This window comes from Phalacrocorax carbo, chromosome 22 (assembly GCF_963921805.1).
Source record: "Phalacrocorax carbo chromosome 22, bPhaCar2.1, whole genome shotgun sequence".
Taxonomy (NCBI): domain Eukaryota; kingdom Metazoa; phylum Chordata; class Aves; order Suliformes; family Phalacrocoracidae; genus Phalacrocorax; species Phalacrocorax carbo.
Genome location: NC_087534.1, coordinates 4187312 through 4205828, shown reverse-complemented (window position 1 = coordinate 4205828; position 18517 = coordinate 4187312). Strand labels below are relative to the sequence as shown.

At 52.8% G+C, this 18517-nt stretch overlaps 1 protein-coding gene across 2 annotated transcripts; it reads right to left on the bottom strand.

Annotated features, from left to right (window-relative positions):
• Positions 1 to 30: 30 nt before the first annotated feature.
• SELENON (selenoprotein N) lies at positions 31 to 18456 on the bottom strand. Of its 2 annotated transcripts, XM_064471355.1 has the most exons (13): positions 16773 to 16933; positions 15129 to 15192; positions 13787 to 13904; positions 12835 to 12965; positions 12132 to 12344; positions 11154 to 11278; positions 10256 to 10393; positions 8578 to 8659; positions 7414 to 7602; positions 6226 to 6331; positions 5234 to 5346; positions 4224 to 4325; positions 31 to 3022 (listed from the first exon to the last, which is right to left on the bottom strand). In XM_064471355.1, the coding sequence occupies exons 1-13, from the start codon at positions 16916 to 16918 to the stop codon at positions 2852 to 2854; spliced, it is 1698 nt and encodes a 565-aa protein (XP_064327425.1). In that variant the 5' UTR covers positions 16919 to 16933; the 3' UTR covers positions 31 to 2851. The 2 variants fall into 2 exon arrangements, with proteins under 2 accessions (XP_064327425.1, XP_064327426.1); XM_064471356.1 differs by lacking the exons at positions 15129 to 15192; positions 16773 to 16933 and adding an exon at positions 18273 to 18456.
• Positions 18457 to 18517: the final 61 nt, after the last annotated feature.

The following is an 18517-nucleotide window of genomic DNA, read 5'->3' as shown; positions in this document are numbered from 1 at the left end:
CGGAGGAGGCAAGGACTGCAGGAGGCCGGGCGTGGTGGGATGGGTTTAACGAGTGCAGCTACAGCCGGGCCCAAAGGGGTCCCGTCGCGACAAGCGGCCCCGAACCGCGCGGGGCTGCGCCCCCCGACCCCCGCTGACACACATCGGCTCCGACCCGCCGCCGGTTTCGGGCCAGGGCGTCACAAAGCAGAGGAGGTGGGGAGGAGCAGCGCCCCCTCCCACCCGCGTATCGCAAACGTATCGGGAAAAAACTTAGTAAGTTTACAAAAAGGAGACAAAAAGCGTGGCACCTACTAATAAAAGCCTCAGGGAACGGGTTGCGTCCCCAGCCCGCCGAACGGGCGGCGACGGAGGGACTTGGCAGGTTTGCAGTTAGTGGGTTAACGGGGGGACGCTGCCGAGTTCCCCCCGGGTCCCCCCAGCCCGGGGGTGGCTGCCGGGGCTCCTTCTGCCCCCAGCAACCCCCTTCACCCCCGGCTCAAACAGCCCAGGAGGGCTCAGGGGCGGCTCGAGGCAGCACTGCCAGAGCCCAGGTGTTCACCACAGAAAAACCGAGGTACTGGCAGGGATCCGGGAGGCTCGGTGCAAGCCCGGGCTGGCCACGGGTTCAGGCACGGGCCTGGCTTGTGTGCGTGGGACTATTGCAGGTGCCGTCTCTGCCAGGGAGTTCTGCATCTGCAGGATCAAACGAGCGGTGCTGCCCCTTGCAACTCCCACGCTCAGCACAGCACAAGGGAGAGGGGCTCCCCCCTGGCCCTGCAGAACCGCTGCTGTGCCTGCTCTAACAAGCCTTGAAAGACAAAAGCAAGCCCTGCCTGCTGAGCCGCTGCCCTCTCCGTCCCCTTCTGCTGCAAAACTGGTGGGGAGGAAGAGAAATGGAATGAACTCTCCACCCGAGCACACCTGACGGACACCACTTGGAAGTCCGAAGCCCAAGGGGCTCAGGAAAGGTGCAACAAAAATACCTCATGTGAAGAGGCTTTGTAAAAGCCAGAAGGGCAGATGGGCGCTACCGCTGTGCCTCCCGAGGAGCCGGGGAAGCAGGCACTCGGTCTCACTGCCGCGCCCCGCTCGGGCCAAAGCCCCCGGAGGAATAAGACCAACTGTGACAGGAGCTCGGTCTCCAAGTGCCTGGAGGCCTCGGCACTTTCTGCAGCTGAAAGCGCTGCCAGATCCAAGCCTGTCCTTACCACAGGCCCCTTGGAGTGTGAGAAAAGTGCACAGTTAATGCATAGGTATAGAGCCGATACCGAGAAACATCCCAGGGGTAATTAATCTCACTAGAGCAATTAGTGAAGCTACACTGGTTCAGCCCAGGGGTCCACCTAAGCTCCATCTCCAGCCACGGACAAAGGCAGGAGGGCTGGGGCAGGGTGGGGACAGGGTAAGCACGACTCTCGGGTTCTTCCCAGGGCCTGGAGCCCAGGAATGAAAATATCCTTTCCAAAAAATACAGCTTTTCTCCCTGTTTGATTTGGTCCCACAAAATTGTGCTTCAGAGAGCAGAAAAAGCATCAACAGCCATGGCTGTTTGCAGCCGTCTATTGAAGATGCTTTGTCTCCTCACTTATCTAAAGGAACGTGCTTTAAACCCTGTTTCATTTGACCTTTCCTTCTCCAAACCGCACTCACTCTGTAGCCAGGCATTGGTACAGAGTAGGAGCAAGCGCTCAGGGTGGTTCCCTATGAGGGACAACGGCTTTCTGTCTGAGTAATTTTTCTGGAAAAATCTGAACACTTCTGTCTGGCTTTTAAAACTGCTCAGTTCTCAATGAGTTCATGCTCTCAGGGCAACGCTGAACCTCCCGTTCCCAAAGGGGACTTTGTCGTGGTTCATCATTCAGCGTGACTTGGAAGCTCAAAGCAAACAAGGATGGAGGAGACAGTGGGAGAACAAGAGCTCTCAAAGGTGGTGGGGTGGGAGCAGCCCTGGGCTGAATGGGGTGGGGGCACTGCTCCGTAGCCTGGAGCACCCATACTGCACTGGTGGGACTAATGGGGGCTCTGGCCTCTAATCCCCCCAAGTTAATCCACACCTGATGTCTCCGAGCTGCACCAGATCTCTAATGCCCTCGTCTCCATTCCTAATTTCACTGTCTCAACCTCAGCACCTCCCTCAGATGCAAAGAACCTGAGTAAGTGAGACGGCTCCCCCACTGTGTCACACAGGGTGCTGGGAGGAGGCTGCTCCAGAGCTCAAGCCTCCAGTTCCAACCCCCTACGTTCATGCCTACGCATCACCAGCCACAGTCCCGTTACGCCACTGCTGTCAGTAAATGCCATCGTGAAGAGCTGGCATCCAAGCCACAGGGCAGCTTACAGCTCGGGGCTGCCGCCGGCGAGGAGGTGTGGAGGACGCCGGCTACCAGGAGGGAGGTTCCACCCTGCGCTGGATCCTGCGCCTTCGCCCGCAGGGCACAAGCGCTCGCCACCAGTGATCGGTCGTTAACGGCAACGCTGTTCCCCGTGATTCAACACACAGTCTGGTCCTGGAGGTCGGGGGTTTCCGGGTGACGCTTGGCACAGCTGTTACAAGAGTTTCAGCACAGAGTCTGAGCAGGTGCTGCAAAAACACGAGGGCGAGCGGCAAACCAAGGTGTACGCACCGAGAGTGTTTATAGATTCAAGTATTTTCACTCCTGTAAAAATTTGCCTGAACTCAAAAGGGCAGGTTATGTAAACTGGTATCACTTGAAACTCGGGCTGAAGCCAACATCCAGAGCAAAGCCCCGCTCCAGGGGCTGTCTGCGTCTTAGCACCTGCCGTGAAGATGAGGAAGAATTGCTGTAATCAAAATAGATCTCTCAAGTCTTTGGCCATCTCTGTGGGGCATTCAGAGGTGCCTTTGTCTTTAGGTCTGCATGTATGGTTTTGCTCTTTGCAGTCCTTCCTTCAAGAACTGGAGGTAAGTTGCAGTAGAAGGGTCTTCAAAATTGGTTGAGAAACTAAACATGCTACTTTCAACATCTTCAGGCTTCATAGAAGTAATGTCCAGGAAGTAGTTGGCATTGATATGGTGAACCTGGGAAAGAAAACAGACAAGGAGAGGAGACTTTAAAGGCCAGAACAATTCCCCAGCCACTGCCTCGGCCTCTAGCCAGGACACAGGTGACAAGACCGTAACAACTCTTAAAGAATCTCGAATACTTTGCAAATGTTAATTCAGCATCGGAGATTCAGGTTTGCATTTTACAGTCAGGGGAAGAGGTGTGAAAGACAACTGTTTGTTTCTTCCCCCAAGAGTGCTGACCCCTCACTTAGGTTAAGAAGATGAAGGTGATTTGGGGAGAATCACACAGGGGTAAAAGCTGGCTCTGAGCAAGGGCCGGGGCGCGGGCAGCCCAACCACGCTGACTGCTGGGGCGCACGCTCTCAGCCCAGCATAGCTGCAAAACCAGCGCCTGAGCTTCAAACACCTCTGTGCTTTCCGCTCCCCTGTGGAGGTGGGAAAGGGGGACGAGCGGCCCTGAACACAGCAACCTCCGCAGGCTGAGCTGAGGCCACGCGCCAGCCCACAGCCTCACCTCGAGGGGAGACACTACAGAGGCAGCAAGGAGTGACTGTGCGCGTTACTTGCTGATGTCTGGCAAGCGTGGGGCACAATCGGATTAGCCCTGGCAGGATCCTCCACTGCAGAGAGCCCGGCTGCTGACACGCAGCAAAGCACGTGCTGCCAAGCGTCAGGAACCGTTGCCGTCCTTCAGATCCAAGGCGGGGGGGCTGCTGGGGAGCAGAGCAGAGCTGAAGCATGTGGACTTGCTAATGGCTGATCTGCCGTGACAAACTTGGGGAATCAACAGAAATAGAAATGTGCTAGAAAGCGCTGAGAAGGAGAGGTTTTCTCCAAAGCATGACCATAAGGGACAATGGGTGCAGGAAACAAGCTACGATGGCTTCCCAAAGCTCACTGACTCCAAGCAGGGACACTGAGGAATCACAGGCGGACATCTGGTTCAAGTCTGGTTGTTCCCTGCCCCGCGCAGAGCTGCTCTTGTTCTGTCTCTGAATAAAGTGACATTTGTTTCCGATTTCTCGGTAGAGCTGCTGTCTGATGGCCGCAGCATCCCTGAGAGCACAGCACCGTGAGGGACTACGGCCCCACAAAGGCTCGAGGAGCCAGGGAATGGCTGGGGAGCGGACGCTCGCTCCAGGGTCTGCAGACCCTGAAGAGGGCATGTTCCAATGGGAAGAGCCAAGCCCAGCTGAAGGGGTAACGAACGTACCACCGTGCCGTTGGGGAGGCAGATGATCATCTCCACAGGGAAGTTGTATTTCTCCAGGTGCAGGTCAGCCAGCTTGCTGTAGAACTCATTCTCTCTGTTGGCCTGTAAGAAGACCCCAAAGAAACATGTTTGCACACACCAGAACTAGCCGAACGGCACAGGAGGTGTACACTGAACACGTGAGGAAGGGAGGGACTGAGGAGCTGCTTTGCAACATGGTGGTAACTGGCTCCATTCTCACAATCTGCTTTACTATTCCCTTTCGGTCAGTCTCCCCCTCACATTTCAGCTGTAGATTTTCCACCCAAACAATAAAATCACCCCATCACCAGCAGTTCCCAGGCACACCGACAGGCTGATCCCAGCTTCTCCCAGAGCTCTGTGACGGACCCCACAGCGCAGGCCCAGAGACAGGCTCATAAGCATGGAAAGGTGCAGTCAGGAGACTCAGGGTTCAGACAGTATTTGGTTGCTCTGAATTTGTGTTAGAAGCAATTATTTAATAATCCCGAAACAAATCTTGCTAACTTAATTGAGAGTTTTGCCAGATAAAAGAATAAGTAAATATTTCAGCAGTGTGACCCTGTACATTTACTCCCTCTACTTAAATGTTTCCCAACTTTCTCTTAAATGCAAAGGGGTTATAAGCTAATTTAACACCTGCTGCTCAAGTTCATATCTGGTCACAAGAAGCTAACATTCAAACCCAACACAGACGTTCTCTGGGTTACAGAGAAGTTGAGCAGGGCTATCTTGCAGTGAAACGTCTAGTTTAGCTTTTAAAAATGGCATCATGTCAGAGCGAAGGGGGTCACTGTACCATTTTCTTAGCCTGCTCCCACCCGGCGTTTGCTTGGCCCCTGCAGTTGCAGGACATAGAGGGCTTGGAACTGAAATCCCCCACGGGCACAGGTGTGGGCTCCCCACTCCCGCTGGCACCCCCGTGCCAAGCACCATCCGCGTTCACCAGCGCCGACCGCAAAGAAGGCAGATGTGGCTGCGACGCTCACCTGCAGCTCTTCGAGCTCCTTCACCAGGGACCAGCTGCTAATGAAGCTCTCGTTGAGCAGGGCGAGGATGGGCGAACTTTCCAGGACAGTCTCCCGGAGAGTTCGCCCCGAACCTGGCAGAGGAAGAGAGGCAGACAGTGATTTGCTGCATTTCCTGAGCTGACTGTTCCCTGTTTGATGCCACTGTGATGCCACCGCTCTGGCTGCTGCGGCAGCTGGCTTGGGCTCTTCCCCTGGCCCAGCCCATTGTCTTTTTTCTCCTTTCTTGACAGTTTTCCACAGCTTACTGCTTCACGTGCGTGCTGCTGGCAGACAAGGCTCACCAGAGCAGACCCCAGCCACTTGCAAGGCCACAGAATGACCAGGACAAGCTTGCCATGGAGGTTGACTGGCGTGTGCATTTAGGAAAGGATCAGGCCCTGCAGATCCACCGTGAGTGCCTCTTGCTGTTCATGCTGAGCGGAGCCCATACATGCTGGGGAGTTTTTAAGGGCGGACAGGACTAAAGATATACACCCCTCTCCCACCCATCACTCCTGCTTGATGTAGCATGCAGGTTCTTATGGGTGGGGGAGGAAACAGCTACACATCAGGACAACCCAAAACCCACATCTGGCTCTGGCTCCTCCTGTGCAGGTGTCAGGGACAAAGCAGAGAGCAGTGGCCCTTCCACCCTGCAGGTGCAGCCTCTATCCAGCCAGAGAGAGGGGAAGGGAAGAGAGAAAGGCCAGACCCATGCCACTACCTCGACAAAGGCACTCGAATTAGCGAGTTGGTCTAGGGCTTGTCTCACATAGATCATCCTGCCACTGGGGACCGAAGCTGTGATCAGTAGTTCCCCACTTCCAGCCCTTTTCTATTCAGCATCTTCAGCACCAAAACGAGTAACACAGTGTTTACCGCTGGCTCCCGACCTGCTCCCTGACCCCCAGCTCTTCTCAGAGCCTGAACAAGGCCCATCATTCCTCCAGCCACAATGGGAATGTCCTCACCTCAGCAGGACTGGTCGTCCAGGGCACCCCACAGCAGGATCGAGTGCACCAGCTTCTTTTCTGCTTTTGCTCTCTCGAAAGCTTCTGTGAAGGGAAGATAGGAGACCTGGAGGCAGAAAGACAGCTTGAGAAACAGACACAGAACAGCCCATCTCAAATATGAGCAGGGTCTGAAGGAAACAGACCTGGCACATCCCACAGGTGACATACAGAGAATTTAACCTGCACTAGATCCTGCAGATTAAAGCAAATTACAACTGTGATGCCCTCCTCAGGAACAACAGCATCTCACGGTGAGATTGCAGCGAGTCCCTCCCAGCATGTGGGCTGTTACCAGCACCTGCAGAGCCCCATCTTCGCACGCTGCAGAGCGCGTATGCACAACTGCGGGCAGGCTGTCTGCAAACACCTCAGCAGCCTGGGAAATCTGGCCTCGAGATATTTATTACAAAACCTCACTTGAAACGACCTAAAAGCTGGCTGCGAGGGACCCTGCACAGAGATTGTTCCAATCACTCAAATGAAGGGCACTTTATTAACGTCTTGGCAGCTCAAAGGGACATTTGTAAGCTCAGGCACAAGGAGGCAGTCACTGAAATGTGTCCGTTCAGCCAAGGAAGCAGTGACAGGCAGTAGCCATCTGCTCCACAGGCTACCGGCATGTTAAATAGTTTGGGTCACCCAGCGCTATAAATTTGCGTCTCACTGTGGGACGCAGAGGCACAGGCGGATTGTGTGTTTTCTGCTGATAAGGAAAGCTTGGTCCAAAGGTAGCTGAATGTTGCAAAAGTAGCGCCAGAGGAAAACCATTTGTAAGCAGCGCGATTACCTGCTTCACTCAGAAATCGCGTCGGCAGCTACTGATAAGAGGACGGAAGGATGAGACTACGTTTACAATACAAGCCTGGGACACATGACATCTAGGCTTTGCTCCTGCCTGCGCTGCTGGGCGACCCCAAATGGCCTCTCAGAGATGCTGTACTCCCTCATCTGGGGACTGGAAGTCCATCAAGGCACACGTGCAGTGCCTGGGAGGCACACGCTGAGCTGGGAGACCCTCACACTGCTCTGAGTGCTCATCAGGTTGTGGCCTCTGGTTTCTGCTGGTCCCTGAGGTGACTGGACATGTCACTGAAGATGACCTGCCCCAAATAAATGTGCCAAGGAAGAGCCCAGCCCCTTCCTCACCTTCTTAAATGGATACATGGCCACTTCCAGCTTCTGGGCTGCCTCTTCCCAGGGGATTTTCTGCTGCCAGGTTATCTCTTCAAACACAAACTGAATGGGCTCCCCTGAGGGATCCCTGCTGTCAATCACATTTCCGTTCTCGTCATGGATCACAGAAGGGATTGAAGGCCCTGTTGATTCCAGCTCCATCTGCAGGAGAACAGGCTGAGTTGGACATTGCAGACATCCCTCTCCTGGTCTTTCTGTACTCCAGCACAGGACTAAGATGCAAAATAAGACTCTGCAGCTTCTAATGAAGATACAGCTTGATCTAATGTCTCCTGGGGCTGCACTTTACTGGTTGCAGGTGTGTTTTATTGGGGAATAGCAGAAAAGCAACTTCATTGCCTTCAGTTATCGTCTGACTGTGCTTGCTGGATTGGAAATGCATGAGACCTGTTCACTCCACGTTGCCACCTTCCCAGTGGAGGTTTTTGACTGTGGAACACCAGATCCTTAAGATCGCTGGGACCTGCAGGGTTAGTGTGAAGCTCTTGCTCGTACCGCCAGCACAGCCCTTACACAGCCCGTGGCTAGCCACAAGAGGGTGCAACAGGGAAAGCTGTTCAGGAGCTGCCCTGTAGTTCACTGTTCTGGTACATCTAAAATGATTTTGTAAGTCTCTTTTCCCGACTTTTGGCAAGTAAAAAGAAATATGGATCTAGCTTAGGAAAAGATGGGACTGCTACATTCAGGCATTCAAAATCTCGACTTAAGTTTCCTGTCCCAAGAGCTGGGATTACCACAAAATAGAGGAATAACCTCACGCAGTTTCTAAATTCAGCCACCCCGATGTTCATACACCCCCTCTGGGCTCAGCTCCTAATGTTTTCTCCCACCTGTCAGACAATTTTTTAAAAATGGAAAACGTCACACGACTCCAGGAGCTTAGGATTCAACCCCCCACAAAGGGAAAAGATAAAATATCACAAGAACTGGCAATAGGGAGCCACACAGCTGCAGAGGACATACACAGATCAACAGAGATTATACTGTTATGTTGAAACATTCAAGAGAAAGCACTAAAGAACAGGGGTAACTGAGGTTATACAGCTCAGGGGCATGGCAGCATAAATCCCTGCTGAGATGCTGCACGCACATGGAGGACCGAGAGCGACTACAGACCTGAGGCAGGTAACCGATATCCACTTCCATGTTGCTGCTTTCACTCGCCCCATACAGCCACTCCATATCAACGTTCAGAGACCTGCAAGGTGAACCCGATACGTTCAGAGTAATCCAAGGCTAGAGCTGTGTACGGGAAACCCCAGACAAATGAGAACTTCCCGTGCTCCTCTTGCAGGGTCAGCACTGAAGCCCAGAACCTCTGGCTCCTTGGAGGTCACCGTGTTCCCTGCACGAGACCAGCAACACTAGATCCCTGCTGGATCAGGGCCCAGGCACCCACCCAAGGCTCTGCGCAAATGCGCTTTGAGTACTGTCAAAGTGAGGAAGACAGAGGTGTCTTTGCTCCCCCTTCCTTCCCAGGACTTAACCTGCATATTCTGCTCCTGCTGAACTTTAAAAGTGTTTTTTTGGAAGCAAAAGGCTTTTGTAAGGAGTCACTGGCAGAGCCGTACGCATCTGCTTGCTGTAACAAATGTGCTGACAGAGCCATAGGGACTGAGTCGCCACGGTAATGTTATAATAGAATTTTCACTCCAGCTGTCATGGGCAAAGAGATTTGAAGCTTCTTTCCCCTGAAACGCTTCCAGCTGCTTGCCAGAGAACAGGAATGAGCTAGTGTGAAGCTATGCACACAAAACCTTAACCTGTGAAACACCAAGCAAAAAATATGGTGAAGCAAGAGCATCAGGCTTTGTTGAACTTCAGTGCTTGAGCCAGGCACTGGCAGTGCCAGGGGCTGCCTCTCCACACCCTGCCCATCTCTCCCCATCTTCTGAGTACCAAGGGACAGCCATTGGTGAGTGAATCAGCCCCTGAAATGGGTCAGGGATCCTCAGCAACTGGTAGAGATGCATTTCCCAGTTTTACAGGCAACTGCAGAGCTCAATTCACTCAGATTTTCCAGGCACTTGGCTGAAAAACATGAGCTCATCCATCACGGACACCCGAGGAGCCTTCTGCAGCTTGCACCAGGTATCTGACATCTGCACGAGTCCCTGCCACAGCCAGGCACTGCTGGGACAGGTTGAGTGGAACAGTGCTTGCAGCAGTGCTACTAACGAAGAAGCTGATGCCTGTCTCTAGAGCAGTATCAGGACAACTTAAATTCCCCATTCCTGTGTGTCTTCCCAAAGTGGTTTGGCCCAGGACAGCTCAGCCTTGGACACTCTGTTGACGCACATGCCAAGGACATCCATCCCCAGCAACCTCTGCCCTGCCTCTCCCCCGTCCCTCCTCCACCCTTGTCCTTCTCTGCCCCTTCCAAGCCAGATGCCCCCCAGACCTGTTGATAAACAGACCTATTCCTGAAAAATTGCATCAGAACCAGTTTAGGGAGCAACTGTATCTAGAGAATTGAGGACATGGTGACTGTGATGACCACTGGCAGGGAAGGATGTGTGATGAACACAGATAAGCAATCAGCAGAAGCAGCCTGCCCAAAGCTCAGACTGCAGATCTGCCTTCCCTGCCTGGGCCAGGATGCCCACGTACCGCACAGGCCAGAGCTGTCACCACACTCATATCTTCATAAAAGAAGAGCCTGCCAGCCTACCCCCATGCACGGCCCCCACTCCTGCACAGGACAGGATCCCAGAGCCCCTGGCTTCCACTGGGCCTCATTTATAACAATCCTCAAGTCTGTTCAGCACCCAGGAAGAGCGAGAAATGGCTGTACCTGTTGTTAGGGACAAAGAGCTTAAACTCTCGGACGTGGGAAGAATCCTTGGAGAGAATGATGTGACCTGTGAACTGGCCTGGGGAAAACCAGAAGGGGAAGTCTGGTGGCTCATTCAGCTGGAACTCAGCGTGAATCCTGAAACGAGAAAGGAGCCATCAGCTGCAGTGCCGAGAGGAGAGAATGGACCAAACACTGCAGATGACAGCAGGGAGAAGTGATCTCCAGGCGCCAGAAATTATGAAGCTAAATTGGGGCAGAGGTTCGGCTCAAAAAGCTTTTCATGTCACACAATGAAGAGGGTAAAGTGTCCACCCAGGAAGGATGAATTATAATGGATCAAGGATGAATTCCTTGAAATGCAGGAACAGACTAAGACCCCTCCAGCCGCCCTTCCAGCTTGGTCAGGCAAATCAAAGCTGTGTGTAACACTCCCAGTAAAACAAGAGAACAATTCCCCAGACTCTCCCCCTTGGAAAGGCACTCCACTCCCTGATCGAACAAAATCTAACAAATTCCTTGCTAATCAGACTCTCCCCTTTCAGCCAGGGATAGTCCAAACCAAAAGTGATGGAGGAAGACTGCTGTCCTGGATGTGGGCAACAGCCCCTGCCTCACCAGGGCCCCAGCGACACTGGGAGCACAGGTACCCTTTCTGGGTGTCAGCAAAGCATCGCACATGGCAAGAGCTGACTGGGAACCACCCTCTTCCTGGAACTGCTTCTCCTCCCTCCCAGAACGACACATCTGGTCTTTCTTGGGAACATGACAGAATATGCACTGTCACGTGCACTCTCTGCCATGGGCTCACAGCAGCCTTCTCTACTCCTCTGAGATATGGAACAAATTCAGAAGTGCCCCCAAACCCCCCTCTAACACCCCAGACCCATGGCCTTACCTGAACGCTATGGTGTAGTAGAAGGTGCTGATAGCTTGGATGCAGGCCACAGCTCCTTGGGGAGCAAAGCGGGTTTTTATGAAGGGGCGTGGGTGGAACATGCTCAAAAGCCTGTGGATTATGATCTAGAGAAAGAGTTGTAAGAGAGCAAAAATCAGAACAGTTCCAACAGTTCGGAGCTGCAGCTCCAAAGTAACTCTCCACCAGATCAGGAGGACAAGAGATCTGCTATGACTTAAAAAGTAGCTCAGAGACTTGCCTAATCACAAAACAATGAGATAAAGCAAGAGACTGCTTTTAAAAATATATCCATCTTCCACACTTTTTATGCTATTCCAGCTGTTTGCATGTTTCCATCATCCCAGTCGGCTGAATGTCTGAGTAGGGTAAACTGATCTATGAGGCTGCCTCCATCAATACTGCTTAAGACTTTGAAAGAGTGGGTACACAATCAATAAGCACACCGGGCTGCGAAGGTCTATCAACTATGTGATCACTAACACCTACCTGGGCACCCCGGGGAGAGCGACAGACACGCCTGGCTTTACAAACCATGTATACACATCGTTTCACTTGTCAATGAAACGCTCGCCTCTGGGGTGGCACTCGGCAACTGTTCCATAAGGCACAATCACTTCATACAAGTGCTTTCTGAATAACACTCTCCCCACCCTGGCCGGCAAAGACTAGCCTAAAAACCCAAACACTTAAACGAAGTAAGACAAGGTTACTTAAGTCAGCCTCATTTGGCCATGACAGACACCCAGAGCTTTTGCCTACTCTCAGTTTTATCTCCAACTTAGGAGATGGTGCTCCTGAATGTAGGCTGCAGCCTTTCTGTTCCCTCAGAAAGTCCAGGGAGACATAATGCAACAGCCTTGTCGGCTCTAGGGACTCCCACGATTCATGTGGGCTATGAGGCAGGGCATTTATACAAACTACCTCTCAGGTATACAGAAATAAAGTTTCACATCTCACCTCTTTGCCCTTGGGAGGCGGAGGGTAAAATCTGTTGTTGGAAAGATACCCAGTGAAGATGTTCAGTTCACTAGGAATTATCCACCATGGATCCCCAAGATCCAGTTTATTCTTTGGAGGAAGAAAGGCTTTAAACTGTCTGGCAAGCATCACACTCAGAGGGGCTGCTGGGGCAGTCCAATTCCTCAGCCCAGACAGAGCAACATGAGAAATCTGTGAACAAAAGACACTATCAGAGCCTAGACCGGACTCTTCAAACATGCAGTAGTGCTGATGGGTGTAAGCAGGCTTTGGAGAAGGGGAAGGAAAATATATATTAAGTCTTAAATTCTTCCATCTACGCCAAACGGCACTAAATAGTTCCATCCCTTCCAGTTATGTGAGTAATAGGAAATGGGAGAGAGGGGAACATACCACCTAACACCACTGCGTTTGGACTTCGCACCAGGAAAACCAGCTCTAATGTCTGCTTCAAGCTTCCCAGGAAGGGCGCACTAATTGGGGCACAGTGCTGCTGAGCGCACTGAAAACAATGAAATGCTGCAGAAAGCGGTGAGCTTGCTTGTCAAAGCAAATCCCACGGGCTTGAGCTAGACTGTTTCCCCCTCCTAATGCACTAGCACTCATTCCTGGTGATGCTACCAGCTCACTGGACGTGTTTATACCAGAATTTCAGGCCATACACATCCTGCATGACACCTACTCCCAAGAAACCATCTTTGCTCTTCGTCATCGTTTCCATGACCAAAGGCTGGAATTTAGCCACAACGGACAACGTCTCCCCGCTTGGATCAGGCGTCTCCTCCTCTTCAAATTCTGAGATGGGAGCAACCCCTAGACAAAGGGACAGGAATTTAAGCAGCTGTTTCCCCTCCCTCCCTTTATAAGCAATTGTGAAGCGATTACAGATTTCTCCTGGCAAGTCCAGGAGCACTGGGAGCTTCCCAGCTGTTGCTACACTGTATGCAGCGGCAGAACTCAGGCCCACCCCAGAGACCGGCTTCATCTGCATGAATTAAGGGGCAGCCCTCATTTTGGTGGAGGGCTCTCTAAACCCCACGGCTCAGCTAAGCAGCCTCACTCCACTGAGGAGGGATCAGAACACATGCTTCAGCCAATTCATTACAGCACAAGCAAACAACTGACTGCATTTCGACTGTACTGTAAGCTCTCTTGTACATTATCATCACCACGCTTCTTCCCGCTTGGCACCACCACGAGACATTTGCCACATGCTGATACAGTCTCCAAACATGATCTCTCACAGCCACTACCTGAGAGAGACCGCTGCAGCTGGAGGAGGTATGAATGAAACGCTGTGACTCACTAATAGTTTGGCCTAGCCTGGGCTGAGCTGTATTTGTTGCATTCACCCATCCCAAATCCCCTTTAAGCTTTGGACAAAGTAACTTATGTACTTTGGTAGTCCAGCAATGGGATCTTCGGTCTTAGAAGAACTCTACTTTGTGAAAGTGATGGCTACTGCTCAAGCCTGTTCAAAAACATGTAAAGCGTAGCAGCCTCTTGTCATGTAAGTAAGACCCAAAACAGCACCCAGAAGAAAATAAGGCATGAATAAAAACTGTTCAGTGCACTATCGTTGACTTTTGCTCAGTCTGTGCAGAGGGAGCTCTGCAAGGTAGACAGATACCTACCCGTCAGCTTCTCAGCTATTGGCTTGAACTCTTCTGGACTGAGGTACAGATCGTTGTTCGTGTCCAGAGAAGAAAAGAGAAACAGCCCCTCATTTCCCAAAGACTTCAGTGCCAGCTCCTAGTTCGGGAAGAAGAGGCAAGTGAAACCTCATTCCAACCTCTTGCACAAATTTACTCCGGCCCCTCTCAGCTTCAGAGTTAATTTGCATTCTTTCCAGCACACAAACACAGCCATCAAATTGAAAGATTAACACCCCTTGGCAGGATTTTATGCTATTTACAATAGGGATCGGTGTCCAGGAACTGTTGGCATGAGCATATTAAAACTACATCTGGCTGAGTAATTCAGACTGAATCATTTGGTCAGAGTCGGCCTCAAAGTCTTTTGTCAGAAAAAAAATTCCAACTTTTTCCAGACAGTTAGTCCTAAACATGCAGATATTCAGAGCACCTGGAGATTGTGATTTCTGTAATTAACTGATGCGCAGTGAAACAAAGGCAGTCAAATACATGACTGTCCACATTACAACACCACAAAGGAAGAGAACTGAGCCCTTGGAACTCTGCAGAAAGCAATTTAAACCTGTGCTGAGATCCATGCCGGTGTTACTGTGCACAACTGCCCTGCTTGAGTCAGGTTCCCCTCAGGCCTCCATCCTCAGGACTGGATGGAGCATTTCGGCCCCTTGCTCTGCAAGGAGCACTGCCTACCCTTTTGGCCATCCACTGGGGAGCCCATGGTCTTCTCCAGAAATTTCTACAAGATCCCAGCCACCCCGTGCTTCAGTTTTTCCCTCTGCAAAGTCCGCATGGGGAACACCCAGTGGAAAACACCACTGAAATGCAATGTCTCCCTTGGAGCAGCCCCAGAAAGGCTCTAGATTCTTCTAGGTTTGTTTCCACTCTGCAGCACTCAGCACTAAAGGGAAAGGGACAACTTGCAGGCAGAACAAGAGAGCTCCACGTTGGTGCGAGAGGAAGAGAGAGACCCAGCAAGTCAGACAAGCCACATCGCTGCCAGCCAGCCTGCCGCACATCCCCTGTGACCCATCATTTGGGGCAGCTCCCCCTGCAACCCCCGTAAAAGCCTAAAGCTGCAAGAATAAATACTCTGTATTCTGCTGTTTAACCGTGTTTATTCTCTATTGCCTGCAGCAACATTACCATCCCCAGAGCTCCTGAACTAGTTTATTTTCCATCTGTTGCCTGCCAGCCTGAAGCAGCACTAATGCAGCCTGGAAGGCTTTGCTCCTGTCAACCGCAGCAACAAAAGCACTTTAGAGCCTTTCCAGGGCAGTTTCAGGACTGAGGCAGACAGAAATAAAGACCCTGGAATACAAACCAGAGATGTGGACGCAGATATGGCTGAGGAAAGACATGGAGGGGAGCGCGCAGCAACTACACAGCTGAAAAAAGGAATGAAGGCATAAGATGGTTATTCATCCACGCACCAGGAACAACCCACTCCAGACTGGCCATGTACCTGCGGCCACAACTGTGCCTTTGCTCCCCAAATGACTGGGGATGCCCGTCCCTGGCCCTGTAAATAGGTAACAATGTTTTCCTGAGCAAGTGCCGTGTTCCCTGACAGCCAGGTGCCAGGGTCACGTCATGAAGCCTTGGGCCAGGCTTCGGTACCCAGCTGGGCTCTAGATCTTGCTTGTGCATGGCACGTAATGCATTAACCTCGTAAGGGCCCCTGTGATCGCTCACTGTCTGGGAGCCGGCTCACGGTGCAGGGAAGCGTGCAGGGAGCGCACGATGGCTTCCTCCTCTGCAGAAGAGGCTGTTCTGGATGTGTACTGAGCTCTGAAGAGACGGTCCATTTCCTAGTCCTCTCCACAGCGCATCAGCAATTTCCCGCTGATGAATCTTTTAGAGTCTCTCTTCTTTTTGCACTTCACGGGCATGGGCCTCAAGGGACGGAGGCAAATGAGCAACAAAGTTTTCAGTTGGTTAGACTGCCCGCTGCTCTAGTATTAGGAGAAAGTCATGATCATTTCCTTAACAGGGCTGAAGGCAGAAAAGAACCAGTTATACCCCCCACATAGAGAAGAACACCTCTGACTCTAAGACAGCAGAACGTGAAGGGGAGAATACAGGTGCCTGGTGTTGGACGTTAGCATCCAAAAATCAATCTAAATTGCGAGCACGCTCCCATCCCCTCAGCCTGTGCTTTCACATAGCTCAATGAAAACCCATCAGGTGCAGAACCATCAGATAATTATCCCTACAACCGCAACTGGCCAGAGGTATGGTAGCTTTGCGGTCAGGCGCCTTACGTGTGTGCACGCATCGCACAGGCCTGCCAGCAGCCGGCTGAATGCAGCTTCCCTGCTAACAGGATTGGTGCCGGGCTCCCGCCTGCTCCAGACGACGCTGCCCTCCCCAGAGCTAGCTAAAACAGCCACTTCCCAGCGAAGGTGTGCTCCGGCCAGCACTGGCACAGCGCATCAGCTCTGCACCACCCCGCAGGACAGATCGCTCCCTTCGGAAACATTCATTTTACACTCACAGAGCACGGCAGCTCGGTGACAGCCTCGCGTGAGCCCCTCCGCACCGGGACCGCAGGGACCCACCGGCCAGAGAGGGGACCCCCAACCACGAGGAACAAAGAATTCTGCAGAGACCCACCAGTTCTGCTGCGCTCAAAGGGGATGGCAAAAATGATGTTTAAAAGGGGAGAAAGATGTCAGGGCTTGGCCTTTTGCTTTCTGATAGCATTCACATTAAAGAAAGCTCTCCAGAGCTTGTGGTTTTTTTCTTTTTTTCTTTCTAATCTGGGATTATAAGAAATTAAAAGTTCCCCTGTTTGTGCCAGAGGAGCAAGACTGAGCTTTTTCAGTCTTTTTGTAGAGGAGGAGAGTTGTGGTGTTCACAAAGAGTTTTCTTCTCCCACCTGCTTGTGGGTTGTTTAGCTAAATAAACATTTCCATAGAAAGAGACAAGACATATGTTTTAAGCAAGAGGAAGGAAAAATAAAAACCTTGGGCTGTTCACGTTTTGTTCTCCTCTCCAGCAGTGCCCAGTCAGAGCCGTCCGCCCATCCTCTGGGAAATAAAAATCCTCCAGAAGACCTGGATTTTTGTCAGGCAGGGCCAAGGTCCTCTCAGCCAGCCTCTGAAGGACCATGCTGACCCTTCTGTCCCTGGCAGAAAAATTCTTCTAATTAACTCGTTTGAGCCAATTCCCCTTTTTGCAATGCAAGCAGAGACAACGAAAAGAGGCATCCCTTAAAAACACTTGTGTTTTTACTACAGAAATATCAAGAACAAGAAGTCTGCTCTTTCCCGTGAACCTTTTCAGGCGTTCAAGGATGCACGCCGAAGCGAAGAGCCAGGGGAGTGCGGTCTGTAACAAAGGTGCGCTTTCTCCAGAGCACACAGCAGTCATTTGAATGCTACGGATTACAATCAAAACCAATGTCAATCAGCCTAATTTGAAAAAATAAAACACACAAAAAACCTAAAAACCCCCTTCCTGCCTTTCAGCTCATGTCCTCCGTTCTTTTAATGCTTCTACAGCGTCGCTCAGGGCAGTAGCCGGCTCAGGCTCCACGGCCGCTGATACCTGGTTGTCCCCACAGCCCAGCTGGTGACTACCGTGGCTTCGCAGTCACAACAACCTGCTGGTGGCCACCTCAACCCTGGCAGCCACCTCAAGACTGCAGCCACCAACGCCCCGTGGCTACTGCAACCCAGTGGTGGCCACCACAGCTCTGCGGTCCCCTTGGCCTGGTGAGAGCCACCTCAACCCTGGTGGCCACCTCAAACTGAGTAGCCACTAATATGTGGTCGTTACCTCAGCCTGGCGGCAGCTACCTCAAACCTAGTGGCCACCTCAGCCCCTGTGGCCATCAATGCCTGGTGATCCCCTCAAGCCCAGTGGCTACTTTAAACCTGGTGGCCACCTCAACCCTGGTGGCCACCGCTGCCTGGTAGTCACCTCAGCCTGGCCACAAGACATCTCAATCCCAGTGGCCACCTATGTGTGGTAGTCCCCTCAAGCCAGCAGTGACCACCTCAAGCCCTGTGGCCACCAATGCCTGGCGGTCCCCTCAAGACCAGTGACCACCACTGCCTAGCAGTCACCTCAGCCCTGGTACCCACCTCAACCCCAGCGGCCACCACTGCCTGGTGGTCACCTCAACCTGGCCACGGCCACCTCAACCCCAGTAGCCACCTCAACCCCACTGGCCACCAACCTCTGCTGCTCCCCTTAGCCTGGCCACGGCCACCTCAACCCCACTAGCCATCAATGTGTGCTGGTCCCCTCAGCCCAGCAGGAGCCACCTCAGCCTGCCAACAGCCACCTCAACCCCTGTGACCACCTCAACGCCCGCGGTTCCCTCAGTCCCGCGGCCGCCACCGCCCCGACCGGGTCCGCCCGCCATTTCATCCCTCCCTCCCTCTCCTCCGTGAGGGGCAGCGCGGCCTCAGGACCGTCCGTCATGTCCGTCCCCCCCCTCCCGCCACCTCCCCTTTACCTGCTGCCGGGCTGCCTCAGCGTCCCGGTAGTACTTGACGGCGACCACCGCTGCCAAAGCGGCGAGGGCCAGGGCCAGGCGCGGAGGGGCCGCGCCGGGACCCGCCATACCCGCGTCGTTCAGCGCCGCCGCCGCGCCGCCATGGCCGCGCCGGCCGGGGGAGGCGTCAGGCGGGCAGAGCCCGGCGAGGAGGGGCCGGGGCCGGGGCCGGGGCCGGGCGGGGGCCTCCGTCCTCCCCGCGGGGC